General features: G+C 45.8%; 1 protein-coding gene across 1 annotated transcript in view; it reads left to right on the plus strand.

Moving 5' to 3' along the window:
• LOC116984414 (high choriolytic enzyme 1-like) overlaps positions 1–18,027 on the plus strand; it is a 39,947-nt gene extending 21,920 nt beyond the window's left edge. Inside the window, exons 5-7 of the mRNA XM_033038567.1 lie at positions 2,295–2,368; positions 17,066–17,193; positions 18,020–18,027. Of these exons, the coding sequence (XP_032894458.1) occupies positions 2,295–2,368; positions 17,066–17,193; positions 18,020–18,027 (210 nt within the window). The remainder of the gene's footprint in view (positions 1–2,294; positions 2,369–17,065; positions 17,194–18,019) is intronic.
• The last annotated feature ends 216 nt before the right edge of the window (positions 18,028–18,243 follow it).

An 18,243-nucleotide genomic window follows, 5' to 3' on the forward strand; every position in this document is an offset into this window, starting at 1 on the left:
GTCCTGCTGGGTGTCCGTCATCTCTGTACCATCGACTGAACGAGCAACCAATGTCAGAAGTTTTGCCCTCTGTCAGAAGTTTTAGAATCTTCTGTAGTTTGACCTCCTGGGTTCTTATGCCAGTCCCACTGTAGCCCCAGATCGCATTGTTTACTGCAGGCACTTTTAACGAAGTAAAGTTCACAGGAGGCATATACTTCTCCGTAGTTTCGTTAACAACCTGTTCCTGCAGAGGATGGAAATACAGGTAGTCGATGCTGGCCGCCAGCTTGGTCTGCAATGGTACTCCTGATTCCGGTGATCCGCAAATTTGGTGACCACTCCCAGTAGCTCCTTAGGATCCTGCACACCCAGCACACTGCCGTTTTCTTCAGCCACGTCCCCTTCTTCAGGAGCAGCCCTGCCCTGGTCCACAATGCTCCCATCTGTCGAGGGAGATGCATTGTTTTACAGCCCTCGATAAGGTGCTGTTATGGGAGTGCGAAGACTCCCATAGTGAGCTTGCTCCATCTCCCGGAGCGAGTCACGTTGGAGCATTTGCTCCATCAACCGCTTACGCGGGAGAGGCGGCACCTCTGCTGCACTCAGGCAGCGCGTCCTTCCGACCGGACTCAGATGAGTATGATCGGCCGGGCCGACTCCTGCTGGGCTTTGCCTCCAGCCCGCTGCGCTGATTCGAGCTGTACAGCTCGCGGCGCTGGATTCGGCTTAGCAGAGTTGAAGTCGGTAAGTGGACCTCAGCAACCGCTCCAGACGGTCACTTCCACTGCCCTTGGGCAGCGCGTCCTCCTGGCCTGACTCCCCGAGTCTATCGGCCGGACCGATTCTTGCTGTGCTTGCCTGCAGCCCGCTGCGCTGTTTCCGGGTGTACAGCTCGCCGTGCTGGGCTCAGCTGTGCTGAGTGACTGGACCGCAGCCTGCGGTTCAGGTGTCGCTGGTCGCCCTCGGCTGTCGGGCTGTCGGAACTTTCACAGTTCCCCGCAGCCATTGAAACGCGACCCGTTTTTTCTTCCCCTTGTCCAAAGTGCTGAAACACAAAACACAGCAAGGGGAAGAAATACGACCTTAGAATACATTTTTTCTTACCTTCTAGGTCCGTTTGTTCAATTTTGCCGCGGGAGCGCTCTTCCCCCGCCCGTCACTAGTGCAATGCGCGTAGACGATATGACGCGCATGCGTGCTTGCAGGGTCTTCACGTAGTCACACTGAAGTAAAATATTCTAATGAATAATGCAGAAGTCCAGATGGCCTACTCCTACTCTGTATTTATGTTTCTAAGATTGTTATAGATAATTAATACTCAGAATATGTCAGAATAAATCTAACACTCTTGAAAACATCCAGTGAATTGGCCTCCACTGGCTTCTGTGGCAGAGAATTCCACAGATTCACAACTCTCTGGGTGAAAAAGTATTTCCTCATCTCAGTCCTGAATGGCCTACCACTTATTCTTAAACTGTGACCCCTGGTTCAGGGCTCCCCCAACATCAATAAAAACTTTCTGTCTCTATCCTGTCCAATCCCTTAAGAATTTTATATGTTTCAATAAGATACCCTCTCGTCCTTCTAAATTCCAATAAATACAAGCCCAGTCGACCCATTCTTTCATCATATGTCAGTCCCACCATCCCGGGAATTAACCTGGTGAATCTACCCTGCACTCTCTCAAGTTTGATCATTTGGTTAGATCGTTTGATTAGTGGTTAGAAATGCAGTTTATTTTGGGTTAACAATTTTCATTCACACCGTAATAGAAGAACCAGAGCTAGGTGATCCAATTTTTAGGCAACTATATTACATCCAGAATGGATGACCCCATGAATATGCTTATATCCATCTGACAGATTTTCCACACATTTAAATTTGTTAACATTTATTCCTAATTTAATTTAATGTTTCTATTTCTACTAATCATAATATCATTAATATTTGCTACATAATTGAACTCAATGGTGTTATCTGTACTTAACACAGTGAATAATTAAGAATCTTATGGATCACAAGTAAATATTTTCTTCTAATTATACTCCTTACCTTTCTCTGCGTATTTTCTTTTATCATCCGACCAATAAAGTAACCAGATTAATAAAGTTATACAAATAAAATAAAATAAACAAAAGCCATATATTAATAATTGTTTTATATTGTGGTCATATTGATTTATACAGTCTCATTGATGTCACTATAATATTTTGATGAAATAATAGTAATATCTGATAATGTAAAGCATGATGTATAAAACACAGTTTATACAGTAAAAAAGAGTATTTTGAATTATTTTTACAGGATTTGAGCACAACTTTAATGTAAAGAAATCCAATAACTTGGTGACAGAATATGATTACAGTTCAATTATGCATTTTGGAAGGTAAGATACCAATTTATGTTTCCTTTTTCTTTATATGAGTAATTGTGAGATAGCTTTAAACGAGCAATTGTGACAGCTGATAAATTCAAAGGTTCAAAGGTTTGTTTATTGTCACGTGTACCAATTAAGATACAATGAAACTCAAAATACCTTACCGCCATACTTAAAAAAACAACAAGACACACAACTGCATAAAAGTTTACATAAACATCCACCACAGCAGATTCCCCACATTCCTCTGTGATGGAAGGCCATAAAGTTTAATCTTCCTCTTTATTGTCCCGTGGTCGGGGCAGTCGAACCATCCGCAGTTGGGACAATCGAAGTTCCCGCAGCCGGAGATCGAAGCACCCGCTTCAGGGCGATCGAAGCTCCCGTGTCGGGGCGATCGAAGCTCCTGCGGCTTTGAGCTCCCGAAGCCGGTCTCTAACCAGGGACCGCGAGCTCCACAATGTCAAAGTCCGTACGCTTCTGCGGTTGGAGCTCCAAGGTCGATCCCCAACAGGGACTACCAGCTCCACAATGTTAAGTCCACAGGTTCCCGCGGTTGGAGCTCCCAAAGTCGGTCTCCAGTAGAGGCCACCAGCTCCATGATGTTAGGCCACAGTGCGGACGGAGATACGAAACAGAAAAAAAAAATCACATCTCCATCGAGGTAAGAGATTAAAAAAAGTTTCCCTCAACTCCCCACATAAAACGAGCTAAAGAACACTAAAACATACATTTAGCACATACTAAAAAACAACAAAGAAGGGACGAGACAAACTGTTAACGAGGCAGCCTTTGCGGGCGCCATCTGGTGGTCAGAAAATGAATTAAGACTGTTCACGTATATTGCTGCAGTGTGTGCCTTTAGTTTGAAAATTGATTATTTTCAACAACATTAGAAGTACCTGTGCAGGATATCCATATTTTGTAGGTTAATTGGCTTCTGAAAATTGTCCCTAGTGTGTAGGATAGAACTAGTGTACGGGTGATCGCGGGTCTGTATGGACTCGATGAGCCAAAGGGCCTGTTTTCATGCCGTATCTCTGAACTAAGAACATTCTAATGCATTTCACAGGAGCAACATTCAGATGAAAAATGATGCTGAGCCATACGTGAACATCAGGATTTTAATCTTGGCAAAAGACATAGAGAGTCATAGAAAATAGAGCAGGTGTTGACTATTTGGTCTTGTGTACCTGTTTTACCATCATTTAACTCAGTAGCACTGTCTTACATTCATGCCAGCCCTTCATTCCCTTAATATATCTTTTCTGTCTTTAAACATACTCTCTAAGTAAAGACATTTAATCTAATCTCTGTCTGATTGGCTGACCCTTTATTTTAAAATGGTGACAGCTCAACCCTGCATCTAACTTTTCAAGCTGTTTGAGATATAGGCCCGATTTTGCTTAATGTCTCCTCAAACAAGAAAGCCTCCATCAAAAAAAAAACAATGCAAACTTTTATTCATCTCCATCTATCAAAAATATATCCTTCCTCAGTTAGGGAGATTAGACTTGCACATAATGTTGCAGGTGCAGTCTTACTTGAGCCCCGTATTTGAAGCACGGTGTCTCTACTTGTATGAAATTCTCTTAGAATAAAGGCCAACGTAACATTTAACATTTTAATTACTTTCTCCAGCTACACATTAACCTTTAGCAATTCTTGCACAGGGACAGCCGGGTACCTCATTTATACCTCACCATTTAAAAGTCTGCCTTTTTATTTGTCTATCATAAAGAATTACACTTTTTCCCTGTTATTTTCCACCAGCCAATTCCTCATCCGCGCACTTCTCTCTGTTCCCCAAAGCCTCACTGCATTCTGCATGAACCATGCTGCTTTCTAAATTCAGCTTGAGAACTTTAAAAGCTGTAAATGCTGCCACACATCAACGCATTGTCATGTGTAAATGCACCGAGTAATGTCATTTGTTGCATAGATTCTAAAAAGAGATCCAAAGGGTCTTTCTGCACTTAATTGTGCAAGGCATGTGATAAGGTTCCATTTGAGAGGCTGCTCTGGAAGGTTAGATTACAGGAGAGAACTAGTAGAAAATTGGCTTAATTGAAAGAAAGAGGATGATGGTGGAAGGTTGTTATTCGAATTGGAGGCCAGTGAATAATGGTGTGCCTCGGATTGGTGGTGGGTGCATTGCTTTTATGGTTTACGCAACAATTTGGATGAGAATATAGAATACATGATTGGTTATTTTGCAGGTGACGCTAAAGTGGGTGGTATCATAAATAGCGAAGATGGTTAACTAAAGTAAGTATAGAGCAAGGGAGTGTTGTAGAGCAGAGGGATCTAGGATGCAGGTACATAGTTCCATGAAAGTGACATCAAGAAGGCTTTTGATACATTGGCCTTCAGTCAGAGTATTGAGTATAGAAGTTGGGATGTTATGTTACAGTTGTAAAAAACATTGGTGAGGCTGCATTTGGAGTATTGTGTTCGGTTTGGGTCATCCTGCTATCGGAAAGAGGTTGTTAACCTAGAAAAAATGCGGAGATGATTTACAAGAATGTTGCCAGGGCGTGAGAGCCTGAGCTATAGGGAGAGGTAGGGACTTTATTTCTTGGAGTGCAGGAGGATGAGGGGTAATCTTACTGAGGTGTATAAAATCATGGGGGATTAGATAAAGTAATTGCCAGTCCTTTACCCAGAGTAGCAGAATCAAGAAACAGAGAACATAGATTTAAGATGAGAGAGGAAAAATTTAATAGGAACCTGAGGGGCAACTTTTTTCACACAGAAGGTGGTGGGTAAATGGAACGAGCTGCCAAAGGAGGTAGTTGAGGTAGGTACTATAACAACATTTAAAAGACACAAGCAAGTGCGACTCGTGTGGATGGGGCATCTTAGTCGGCATGGGCAAGTTGGGCCAAAGTCCCTGTTTCTCTGACTTGATTACTCTATCTAGATAATGGCCTCATTACTAAATTAATATTTTACATTGTTGCTGGAGTCTTCTGAAAATAAAATGCAGTTGAGATATTGGGCAAGCTGATAAGTGATAGAAGCGGCACTGGAAAGGACTGGATATTCAAGACTTATTGGCCATCCTAAATCAGTACACCACTGCCATCATAGAAAAATACATAAAATGTTGGAGTAACTCAGCAGGTTAGGCAGCATATCTGGAGAACATGTATAGGCGTTTTGAGTTGGGACACTTCTTCAGACTGATTGTAGGTGGGGAAAGTAAACTGGAAGAGGTGGGGGCGTGGGTTAAAGTCTGACAAATAATAGATGCATAAAGTTTAGTGAGATTTCTGACTGGCAGATGGTTGATCTAAGAGGGCCAGAGATGAATAAACAAGTGTGAGATAAGGATGCAAAGAGACTCAAAATATTAAGCAAGAGGAAGGAATATGTGGAAGGGGATGGGGACGAAGGGGAAAATGAGAAATTGGTACGCTTCCAGGTAGGGTAAGAGGGGGGGGAGGGCATGTTTGTGGGTTAGTAGATCTACTGCCTTCAATATTCCTGATGTGGGCTCCTTTACCTCAACAAGACCAACCCTAGATGAGGCGACCATTTCACCAAACACTTACGCTTGGTCTGGCAAGGCATGGTGACCCTGGTTGCTAACCATTTTAACTCTGCTACCTATTCCCATATTGACCTTTTTGTCCTCGGCCGCCTCCATTGCCAGTGAAGCTACACGCAGAAGGAGGAGAGGACAAGGAGGCAGATCAACACCTCACATTCCGCTTGGGTCGCTTACAAACAAACGGTATGAACGCTGAATTCTCCAAATATAGGTAACTAAGCTACAAACTTTTCTCCCCTTTCTCTGTGCCCCAGCTAAATACGCACCCATTTCGACAAACCCCCCCTCGCCCCGCGTCCCTTTCCAACTATGTTTCTTCCTCTGGCTTCACATTTTTGTGCTTCATCGCTTCGTTATCTCCTTATCTCAAACTTTTTTTATTTTCATCTCTCGACTCTGTTCAACCATCTGCCAATCAATCTCCCACCCCCCTTCATCTGAATCCACTTATCATGTCCCACCACAACTCTCATCCAGCCTTATCAACCCCCAATACAATCAATCTGAAGAAGTGTTCCGACCCAAAACATCACCTATCCATGTTCCTTTTAAATGCTGACTGACCTGCTGACTACCGCAGCACTTTACGTCTTTTTGTAAACCACCATCCACAGTTCCATCTATCTACTGCCATCACATACTTCAGCAGTATATGTGTAGAGTATTGTGTCATAAAAAGAAAAAAATAAGTGATCTCTCACTGGAAACCATGGATGAACTGTGATGTTCACTCTCATGTGAAGTCCAAGTCTGGAGTGTTCAAGTCAAACAATCTTGAGCAAGGGGTGGGAGATTGCAACCTTCACAACCCTGTTTTGACGAATGCAATCAACCTGGCATGCACAATCAAGTTAGATCAAATAGAACAAATTGTCCTAGAACTTCAGGCTGTGTACGCCATACGCAAGAAGAAGAAGAAGAATCTTGAGCAATACAAGAAATCTATATATGTCCTTCATAAAGCCATCAAGGACACCAAGGCGGAATTCCAGACCAAGCTAAAGTACCAGATACCCAATGATCGTGGCAAGTTGCATGCAATAACGGCCTACAAAGGGAAGTCCAGCAATATTGCTGTGAATATAATGTCCTTTCCAGACAAGCTCAATTAATTATTTGCTCACATTGAACGAAAGTCAGCAGAATTACATCACCCACCCCAACACTATTGGGTGCACCTGTACTCACAATCATAGCTATGTCAGATTAGCCTTCCTGAGAATGAACCCTAGAAAACAACTGACTCAGATGGAGTCCATGCATGTCCTCAGACTCTATGTGGACCAGCTGGCAGGACTATTCACAGATATATTTAGCCTCTATCTGCTCTATTCTGAGGTTCCCACCACTTTTAAGACCACATCTTCCCAATGTCAAAGGTAGCATGCCTTAATGATTATAGTCCAGTGGCTATGAAATCCACCATCACAAAGTCCTTTAAGGCTGGTCATGGTGCACATTTATTCTAGCTTTCCAGACAGCATTGATCCACTGCAATTTGCCTGCTGTTGCAAAAGGTCCATATCCGACACCATCTCCCTGGCCATACATTCATCCCTAGAACATCTAGAAAACAAGGATACCCACATCAGACTCTTATTTATTGACAACTAGACCAAGTGGGACCCGTTGGGCGCCATCCCCTCAACGCGCGGTTGCGGGGGGTGGGGGGGGGGCAGCCTTCGGCATCACACACACACACTAACCACCCCCCACACACATACACCCCCCACACACACTAATCCTCCCCCCCCCTTGATATATTAATATTATTAATTCGCTCCTTTTACCCCCATCCCCCGCCCTATCCACTCACGCATAACCACCAACTGCGCAGGCGCAGTTAGAGAGGGGGGAGTGGAGAGGGAGGGGAGAGGGGTAGAGAGGGAGAGAGGGAGAGGGAGGGGGTAGAGATTGAGGGGGGGTGGGGGGCTGGTTCCCAAACACAATACTCCACCACTCACCCATAGGTCCCAATATTCGCCAGTCCATAGAGAGGGAGGGGGGGGGGGGGCAAAGAGGGAAGGGGTGCAGATAGTAGCAATGTTTCAAAATTTTGAGATTTTAAAAATCTAGTCTGTAATTTATCCCATCAGATAAAGCATAAAAAGAAGTTTAATTTGACACCTAATTCACTTTCATATCTTCAGTATTAAAAAAGTCATGGCCATTTTCATTCTCGGAAATTAGCATCTTGTTCCCTATTGCTTTTCCACTGATTTAACACAAAAGCTGTGATCGAGGACAGTCAAAAGCCCATAACTTTCTTAAAAATTAAGAGAACTGAAAGAAAATTTCAGTTATTATAGATTGAAGCATTCTGAAACAAATATGAAACCATCTTACTTAGATGACTTGAAATTAAAGCATATAATTAGTTAATTACCTAAGTGTAGCTAATTACAAAATTCAATTACTAGATCTAAACATCTATCAATTTCTTAAGAATAGATTAACCATTTTTAAATAGCCTAAGTGTCCAAATAACATTCACGCAAGAATTCACAATATAACATAATTTTAAAATCTCAGTCATGGATTTATAGGCCAAATGGAAGGAATTTAATGTTTAATACCTGTAAATTAATGGCCATTTAAATCATCTTGCGAGTGGGTTTTTCTGGAACGCGATCATTTGGAACGTTGCGGTTTGTGGTAATTTAGTCCCTATACGGCAGGAAAAATTCTGCCGGTTCGTATGGGGACTAAATCATCGTTTCGCAACTTAAAATGTGAATTAAAGGCATCTTAAGGACCACTTTTATACATAAAATATACGGCTTTCTTTTACCTGTCCTGAAATCCGTCCCCGTTGTCAGCGTTGACGGCTTTAGAAGCTGATTTTAAAATTGCTCCAGCCCTGAAATTGTCAGGCGATTTTAAAATAAAATACACAGAACGCCCGTCGAAACGATTCTTCAGCAAAAACTTGAACTCCAACCAAATATATTCCAGGACAAGGTAGGAAAAAAACGCGTTTTAACCCCGTCCCCCCCCTCAAAGGCGCCAAAATCGCACACAAGGCCAGTGGCAGAATTGCAGCACAGCTGAAGGTAAGTATTGTAACATACCTACAGAGAGGGAGGCGGGGAAGAGAGGGCGGAGGGTGGCAGAGAGGAAGGGGGGGCAGAAAGGTAGGGGGGGGCCAGAGAGGGAGAGGGGGCAGAGAGGGAGGTGGTAGAGGCAGCACCTACCCAGGTCATACAGCAGCAGCCTCCCCACCAGGCGCCGGGCCCGAGCGAAGCTGCGGGTGGGCGTGGACCCGAGTGAGGCCCCCCTCACCACTCCCACCCTCTCCTCTTCCCCCCTCTCCCCCCCCTCTCTCCCCCCCACTGTCCTTCTCCCTCCCCCCCCCTCCCTCTCTCTCTCTCTGCCCCGGAGAGGGGGTAGAGCAGCAGCCTCCCCACCAGGTGCCGGGCCCGAGCGAGGCTGCGGCCGGCGTGGACACAAATGACGCCCGGAGCGATCTGAGGACGGTCAAAAGCAGCGGAGGGCCGGCCGATCGTGGCTTCCGCGAGGGGAAGCCCACCCACTCGCGTGAGTCGATCGGGCGGGGGAGATGGTGAGGAGGTCGTCCCCCTTGACAGCCAGAGATCGCCAGGTGGGATCGGGATCACCAGCAAGGAAAAGGCGTCACGATTCCCCGAGTCCCTGTGATCGACAGAGGAATCGCAGGCCTCCATAGACGGCCTCTCCCATAGGGAGAAATGGCCGCCATAGCCACCTTCCCATCATGCTGCCCCGCGCCCACGCGGCGATAACGACCACCGCCATGTTCAAGAACTTCAAAGAGCCCAGCGGAGCGCGCAGCACGACCTGAGCAGCAGTTTTAAAACGCTGTGGCAAATTTAAAGAAGTGACAGTTAAGAAGCCAAGAAGTACAGAAGACAGAACAGGGGTGACATCACTCACAGCGCGAGCAGAGGCAGGCAGTCAGATCCATTGTGACGTCATCAGCGAGACCATCTCGTTTATTTTCTAAGTTATTTGAAATTTTTGAACATTTTCATAAATAACTCGAGAAATAATGCATGAAATTTTCAGATAAGGCAATTTTTGACATCATGGCGTAAATCTCTATCGGAATATGTAAAAATTTCACCGTTAGCGCGTCGTATTTTCGAGAAGATGTGAAACGCACATGAACATCACACAAATAAATACACATCCAAGATTAGAGTTTTATAAGTATAGATACCATAATCCCAATCAAGCTCATCTCCAAACTCATGAACACCCCACTCTGCAATTGGATCCTCGACTTCCTGACTCTTAGGCCATAATCAGTGAGGATTGGCAACAAATTATCCTGCACTATAATTCTGAACACTGGTGCCCCTCAGGGATGTGATCTCAGCCGCTTTAAATACTCTCTATATACTCACGAGTGCAGCCAAATTCTGCGCTAATTACAAATTTACAGATGATACCATTGTTGTGGGGCTGGATCTTGAAAAATTGTGAGACGGTGTACAGGAAGGAGATAGAGACCTTAATAACATGGTATCTAAACAACAATCGCACCTCAATGTCCACAAGATGAAGGAGCTAGCTGCCGCCTTCATGAAAACAGGTTGATGTACTCCAGTTACTGGGTTCCACATTTCAAGAAAGTTGTGACGACCTTACAGATTAGAGAAATGTTTTAGAGTTATTACACATGTGAGACACTTTGATTATGGGGATACATTATAAACTGGGAGTTGTTTTCCTTAGAACAGAGAAAGTTGAGGGGGAGTTGTTACAAGTGTTTATAATCATGAATGAGCAAAACAGTTCCCATTGGTAGAAAGGTGGAGAACCAAAGAATGTTGAATTGACATGATTGGGAAAAGGACGAAAACATTTTTAGGCAGTTGGGATCTGGAATCGTTATCGGGTAACGCGCGCACAGCAGCCTCGCCAGCAGTGTACGTTCTTTCACCCTTTTTGTTATTTTTAGTCTGTTTAAAAGTATGTTCCTGGAGGTTTCTCAGTCCTTTTTATGTGGGGGAGGTGGGGGGTGGGAGTCACTTCCAGGTCAAGGATGCTTCTTTTCTCCGAGTCGCATCTTCGCCCCCCCCCCCCCACCATCTGGATTGGCGCGGCCTTTCCTGCTGGAGACCGGCCAGAGCTTCAGAGGCGGCGCAGCACTGAATTATCATCGCGGAGCGGGCGATGCCTTACTGGGGATCGCCGTGTTGAGGCTCCGGAGTGTTGGGCCAGCTGACTTGAACATCGTGGAGCCTGGGATCATTGCCGAGGATCGCCAGTGTTGGAGCTCCGTCCAGCTGGGCTTGTGGACTTCGGGAGCTGCGGTCTCCGTTCCGACGCCGGAGCTCCGATCATCTCGGCGAGAGGGCCTGAAACATCGGGCCGCCCGTAGCGATGACTGTGGAGGACCCTTAGGCCCCGACCACGGGTGAACAGAGAGGAAGAGGACTGAACTTTATTGCCTTCCCTCACAGTGGAAAACATTGTTTCTGCTGTGAGGGGATGTTCATGTTAAATTCTGTCGTGTATTGTGTTCTTTTTATTCATATGGCTGTATGATAATTCAAATCTCACTGTACCAATGTGATAATAAATGTCTCTTGAACTCTTGTCTCTTGAACTCTTGAACAGGTGGAATACTCTTGTCTCTTGAACAGGCGGAATAGTGAAGCAGATTAAGTTATAGCATTTGAAAGTAAATTGGAGGAATTACTGGAAAGGAAAAGGATCCCAGGACTTGAGTAAGGGTGAGAGGGTTAACATATGATGAGCGTTTGACAGCACAGAGCATTTACTCACTGGAGTTTAGAAGGATGAGGGGAGGACCTCCATAGAAATTTCCCGAATAGTGAAAGACCTATATAGAGTGGATGTGGAAAGGATGTTTCCATTAATGGCAGAGTCTAGGACCAGAATGGAAGGACGTTCCTTTAGGAAGGGATTGAGGAGGAATTTCGTTAGTCAGAGGGTGGTGAATCTGTGGAATTCATTGCCACAGAACGCTGTGGAGGCCAAGTCAATGGATATTTTTAAGGCAGAGATGATAGATTCTTGATTAGTATGGATGTCAAGGTCACGATCAGGGCCATGGTACGCCTCGAACAAGGATTGTTCGACGTACCCTACAAAGAGGCAGGCAGGAAATGTTGTTGAGGGTAAGGACCGGCTCCACTAAGAGTATTATCCCCATCCCCGAGCCCTATCCCCGAACTCTACCTCCGCTACATTGACGACTGCATTGGTGCCACATTCTGCACCCATACAGAACTCATTGACTTCATCCATTTCACCACCAACTTCCATCCGGCACTCAAATTCACCTGGACCATTTCCAACACCGCCCTAAAGTTTCTAGGCCTCTATCTCCATCGCAGGTAACAGACTATTGACCGACATCTGTAGGAGGCGCTGTCCTGAACGGCTGCCTGTCCTGCAGCTGTCCGTTTTTTCCCCTTCTTTTTTATTATTTTTAGTTCGTTAAGTGTACAGTCAGGGGGTCTAAATCTTTTATGTGTGGGGGGGAAGGGGGAAACTGCTTTTCTAAGTCCCTACCTGGTCGGAGGGGTTGCCTTCCTCCGAGCAGCGTCTTCGACCTGTCCTCGCGGCCTACCAGCGGGTCCTGGAGCGACGTTTCCCTGAGGGGACCTGGCCAGAACATCGGCGTTGGCGGCGGCGCAGAACGTCGGCGTTGGCGGCGGCGGCGCAGAACATCGGCTTTGGCGGCAGTGCAGCGCTGGAGCGCTATTGCGGAGCGGGCGATGCCTTTCCTGGGTCGCCGCGCTGGGACTCCAGTATGCTTGGTACCGCCGAGGAAAACATCGTGGAGCCGCGGTTCTGCGGAGCGGCCAGCTGCGACGTTGAACTTACATCTCGCCGAGATCTACAGTGTGCGGAGCTCCGTCTGCCATGGTCTGTTGGCTTGCAAGCCGCAGGCTCCGGTGGGAAGGCGGCCGTTCCTGGCACCCCAAGCCGCTGGGGGTTCTCCCGACGCCGGAGTACCATCACCCGGCGAGAACATCGGGCGCCGTGGCGGCGACTGTGGAGGCCTCAATAGGCCCAACTATGGGTGGACAAGAGGATGGGGACTGGACTTTGTGCCTTCCCCCACAGTGGGAATCACTGTGGGGGGATGTTTTGGTGTTGAATTTCTTTATGAATACTGTGTTGTATTTTTATTAGTGTGCTGCAAGGACATCAGAATTTCCCCTGAATAAGGGGATTAATAAAGTATTTATCTATCTATCTATCTATCTATCTATCTATCTATCTATCTATCTATCTATCTATCTATCTATCTATCTATCTATCTACTACAAACCCACTGACTCCCATGGCTATCTGGACTACACTTCTTCCCGCCCTGCTTCCTGTAAGGACTCTATTCCCCACTCCCAATTCCACCGTCTACGCTGCATCTGCACTCAGGATGAGGCGTTCCAAACCAAGGGATTGGAGATGTCCTCATTCTTTAGGGAGGAGGGGTTCTCCTCTTTGACTATAGATGAGGCTCTCACCAGCGTCTCCTCTATATCCCGTAGCTCCGCTCTCACTCCCCATCCCCCCACTCGTAACAAGGACATAGTCCCCTTTGTCCTCACCTTCCACCCTACCAGCCTTCACATACAACAGATAATCCTGCGACATTTTCGCCACCTCCAACGGGATCCCACCACTGGCCACATCTTCCCATCTCCTCTCATTTCGGCTTTCCGCAGAGACCGCTCCCTCCGTAACTCATTGGTCAATTCACCCCTTCCCACCCAAGCCACCCCCTCCCCTGGTACTTTCCCTTGCAACCGCAGGAAATGCTAGACTTGTCGATTTACCTCCCCCTTTGATTCCATCCAAGGACCCAAGCAGTCTTTACAGGTGAGGCAGAGGTTCATCTGCACCTTCTCCAATCTCATCTATTGCATCTGCTGTTCTAGGTGTCAACTGCTCTACATCGGTGAGACCAAACGCAGGCTTGGCGATTGGTTCGCCCAACACCTCCGCTCAGTTCGTATTAATCAACCTGATCTCCCGGTGGCTCAGCACTTCAACTCCCCCTCCCATTCTGAATCCGACCTTTCTGTCCTGGGCCTCCTCCATGGCCAGAGTGAGTCCCACCGCAAATTGGAGGAGCAGCAGTCAAATTTCGCTTGGGTATTTTTACACCCCAGCGGTTTGAACATTGACTTCTCCAATTTCTGGTGTTCCTTGCATTCTCCATCCTTTCCCTCCCCTTCCCAGCTCTCCCACAGCCTAATGTCTCCGCCTCTTCCTTTCTTCTACCCGCCCCCCCCCCACCCCCACATCAGTCTGAAGAAGGGTCTCGACCCGAAACGTCACCCATTCTTTCGCTCCATAGATGCTGCCTCACCTGCTGAGTTTCTCCAGCTTTTTGTCTAACTGTACATAGACATAGTACTCTATGCACTCATAGTATGGCAATGGAGCAGCAAAAAAAAACAACCCATCACTTCCTTAGCTTGAGAAAAATGTTCTGCCACGATGAAAGACAGCATATTGATTGTTGGCTGTAGCTATGCTTTTCAATATATCCAGAGGAATCAATCAGTCCAATCAAAGTATTTCATTAGGGAACCTTGCAAGAAAAATGCTCTAATTCAAGTATTCACAACTTGCACTTTACAACTATTAACATAATTATCTCTCTTGGTACTGTTAAGGGCCTGTCCCACTTGGCCGTCATTTGCACGTCACGCAGATGGCGCACAAAGATTTTGTACATCACAAAATCCTGCAATGCCGCGCGTCACTGCCTATGTCATGACACTATGCGCACATCTTGTGCGTGTCACGACGCGTGCATCGTGACGCGTAAATGATGTTGCGTATATTACGCACAAATGACGGCCAAGTGGGACAGGCCCTTGAGTCTATGATGCTGTTAGCTAAATCACAACCAGTGCTTCAGTTTCCTCTCTCATGCCAAAGTAGGCTAATTGGCCAATATAAATTGCTTCTAATGTCAAGGTGAATGGTAGATTCTGAAGATTGATGGGAGCGTGGAGAGAATAAAATGAGATTAGTGTAAATGAATGTTAATCTTCAGCGTGAACTTGGTGTGCTGAACAGTCAGTTTTCATGCTGTGCCTCTATAACTCTAGAGAGCCTTGATGGGTGACTAGGAACAGGTCTATACCTCGGATGGCGGGCTAGTTATATGCATCATATTGAGTTGAGAAAGGGTAGGATTGGATTTATTATTGTCATGTGTACCAAGTGTGGCATCGGGGATGATGCTGGTTTGGCAGTGACCATACCGACACTCACTCTAAGGTGAACTCACATGGTATATTTTATTTACAGAAACAGGAACGTCTAGGATTTCATGGGGGCACTGTCTCTTGTCGTGAGGGCCATGTGCACTTGCGCTGCTGATCTTGGGCTTATCGCAGCAGCTCAGTCCTGGTCTCAAACGAGGCGTGACGATCTCAGGCTTCTCCCTGAAGTTCACCCTTGCCTTGAGAGGAGACACTAGTAGTGTCAGGCTTATCCAGGTAGCTCAGCTTTGGGCTTTAAGAGATAATGCTGGCAGTCTCTGGGATGTCCTGGTATGTCAGTCTTTGCCTCCTACTGTGGGCACAGTCCCTCTTTGTCTATGGGCAGTAAGCGGCCTGGAAGAGCTCTCTCTCTCTCTCTCTCTCTCTCTCCCTCTCCCTCTCCCTCTCCCTCTCCCTCTCCCTCTCCCTCTCTCTCTCCTCTTCTCTCTCTCCCCCCCCCTCTCCCTCTCCCTCCTCTCCTCTCCCCCTCTCCCTCTCTCTCTTCCCCTTCTCTCCCTCCCCTCCCTCTCTCCCTCTCTCCCTCTCTCCCTCTCTCCCTCTCTCTCCTCCTCTCTCCTCTCTCCCTCTCTCTCCCTCTCTCTCCCTCTCTCTCCCTCTCTCCCCCTCTCTCTCCCTCTCTCTCCCTCTCTCTCCCCCTATCTCTCCCTCTCTCTCTCCCTCTCTCCCTCTCTCTCTCCCTCTCTCCCCCTCTCTCTCTCTCATAAAATGTATGTAGCTGAATTGTGAATGGCCATTATATGTTGTGCTCTGCTAAAATATTATACAAATCAACTAACCTTGCATTACAATACCAGTTAATACCATTGTACGAATGTGCATGCAAGCACCATCCAAACTGCTGCATCCTTTCTGAATTATCAACCTTATCAAAGAAAAGAAATCTCAATAATGAAGGAAGGCCAATGGAGTTTTGGCCTTTATTGCTAGGGGGATTGAGTATAAAAACACGGAGGTCTTGCTGCAGCTGTACACAGTATTAGTGAGACCACATTTGGAATACTGTGTACAGTTCTGGGGTCCATACTTAAGAAAGGATGTACTAGCCCTGGAGGCAGTGCAGCGAAGGTTTACAAGATTAATTCCTGCAATGAGGGGATTGACATATGAGGAAAGGTTAAGTAGGCTGGAACTCTACTCTTTGGAGTTTAGAAGAATGAGAGGCGATCTCATTGAAACATATAAGATCATGAGGGGCCTTGATCGGGTGGATGCACCGAGGATGTTCCCAATGATCGGGGAAACTAGAACTAGGGGACATAGTTGCAGAATAAGGGGGGGCTCTTTTAAAACTGAGATGAGGAAGAACTTCTTCACCCAGAGGGTGGTTAATTTATGGAATTCACTGCCCCAGGGAGCAGTGGAAGCAGAAACTTTAAATATATTTAAGACTAAAATAGATGGTTTTTTAGCTGCCAAGGGGATAAGGGGCTACGGGGAGAGGGCAGGGATATGGACCTAGGTATGGTTAGTATAGTAAGACCTGAGTGATCTCCTGGACAAGTGTCGATCGCCTGGATTGGGGTCGGAGAGGAATTTCCCGGATTTTTTTCCCGAATTGGACCTGGGTTTTTATCCGGTTTTTTGCCTCCCCCAGGAGATCACGAGGTTCTTGGGGTGGAGAGGGGTGATAGCGGTATAAAGGGGAGGGTAGTGTCTTGTGTTCTGTGTCTTGTGTCTACTGTTTGTGGGTAAGTGTGTCTGTTTAGTGTTCAGCCATGAGCGAATGGCGGTGCGGGCTCGACGGACCTGGTGGTCTACTCTCGCACCTACTTTCTATGTTTCTATGTTTCTATGTTTCAATAATGTTTTCCGACTATCTGTTATTTCTAATATGGGAACAGTAACATTCCATTCAAAAAATGGAATTAAACTTTTTGTTTCATTTAGGTACGCTTTTTCCAAAATGCCTGGTTTACCTACTATTGTGCCAAAACCAGATCCAAATATATATCTTGGACAATTGATGGGATTTTCCAAAACAGATATTTTAAAGATAAACAAGCTGTATCAGTGCAGTAAGTATAAAATATAAACTTACTTTTTTGAAATGTTGTTCCTTTAACACTTACTGATTGCAAACATTTGCTATGACCTAAAATGAGGCAACCAGTTTATTTCAGAGGCATACCCTGTTTTGTCGTAAACAAACCTACAGTATGAAAACTATTGGTCCACCAATTCCATTTTGACCATAAACCATTTACACAGATTCTGCAGTAATTCTCATTCAACCATTTAACAGCATAGTTGGGGAGATTTATAATGGCCAATTTACCTACCCACCACATATCTTTGGGATGTGAGAGGAAATCGGAACACCGAGAGGAAACCCACAGGATCACAAGGAGAACATGGAAACTCCACACAAATAGCATACAACATTAGGAATAAATTCAAGTTTTGTCAGGCAACACCTATGAGGTATCCTGGGAAAAGGAAGGGATGACTTTACTTTAGACTTCAGAGATACAGCGTGGAAATAGGCCCTTCGGCCCATCGAGTCCATGCCGACCAAGGATCATCCTGGACACTAGCACTATCCTACACACTAGGGACAATTTACAGAAACCAATTTACCTACAAACCTGTACTTATTTAGAGTGTGGGAGGAAACCGGAGCACCTGGAGAAACCCCACGCAGTCACAGAGAGAACGTACAAACTCCGTACATACAGCACCCGTAGTCAAGATCGAACTTGGGTCTCTGGCGCTGTAAGGCAGCAACCCTACCACTGTGCTGCCCCAAAGAATGAGACTGACAGGATTGCTGTATTAGGAGCTGCAGTGAAATTTATACATTGAATGTTGTGCTGTAACAATTCAATGTTTATTTGAACACAGGAACTTAAACTCACCTTAATGTTTTGCTAGAAAGTAAGACATAAATCCAGTTACCATATTACCTAACCCTGGAGAGCTTCTAATCTCAGACAGGTGTAGGAAGCTATTTCTTTACAAATGGAACTGTGCCTCCAAATTGCATATTTTACAATAGCCACCAGGGAGATGATGTGTGATGTGACTATAACCAGGAATTTCTATAAAGCTGCTACCACTCTATCATT

This window comes from Amblyraja radiata, chromosome 20, assembly GCF_010909765.2.
Source record: "Amblyraja radiata isolate CabotCenter1 chromosome 20, sAmbRad1.1.pri, whole genome shotgun sequence".
Classification (NCBI taxonomy): Eukaryota; Metazoa; Chordata; class Chondrichthyes; order Rajiformes; family Rajidae; genus Amblyraja; species Amblyraja radiata.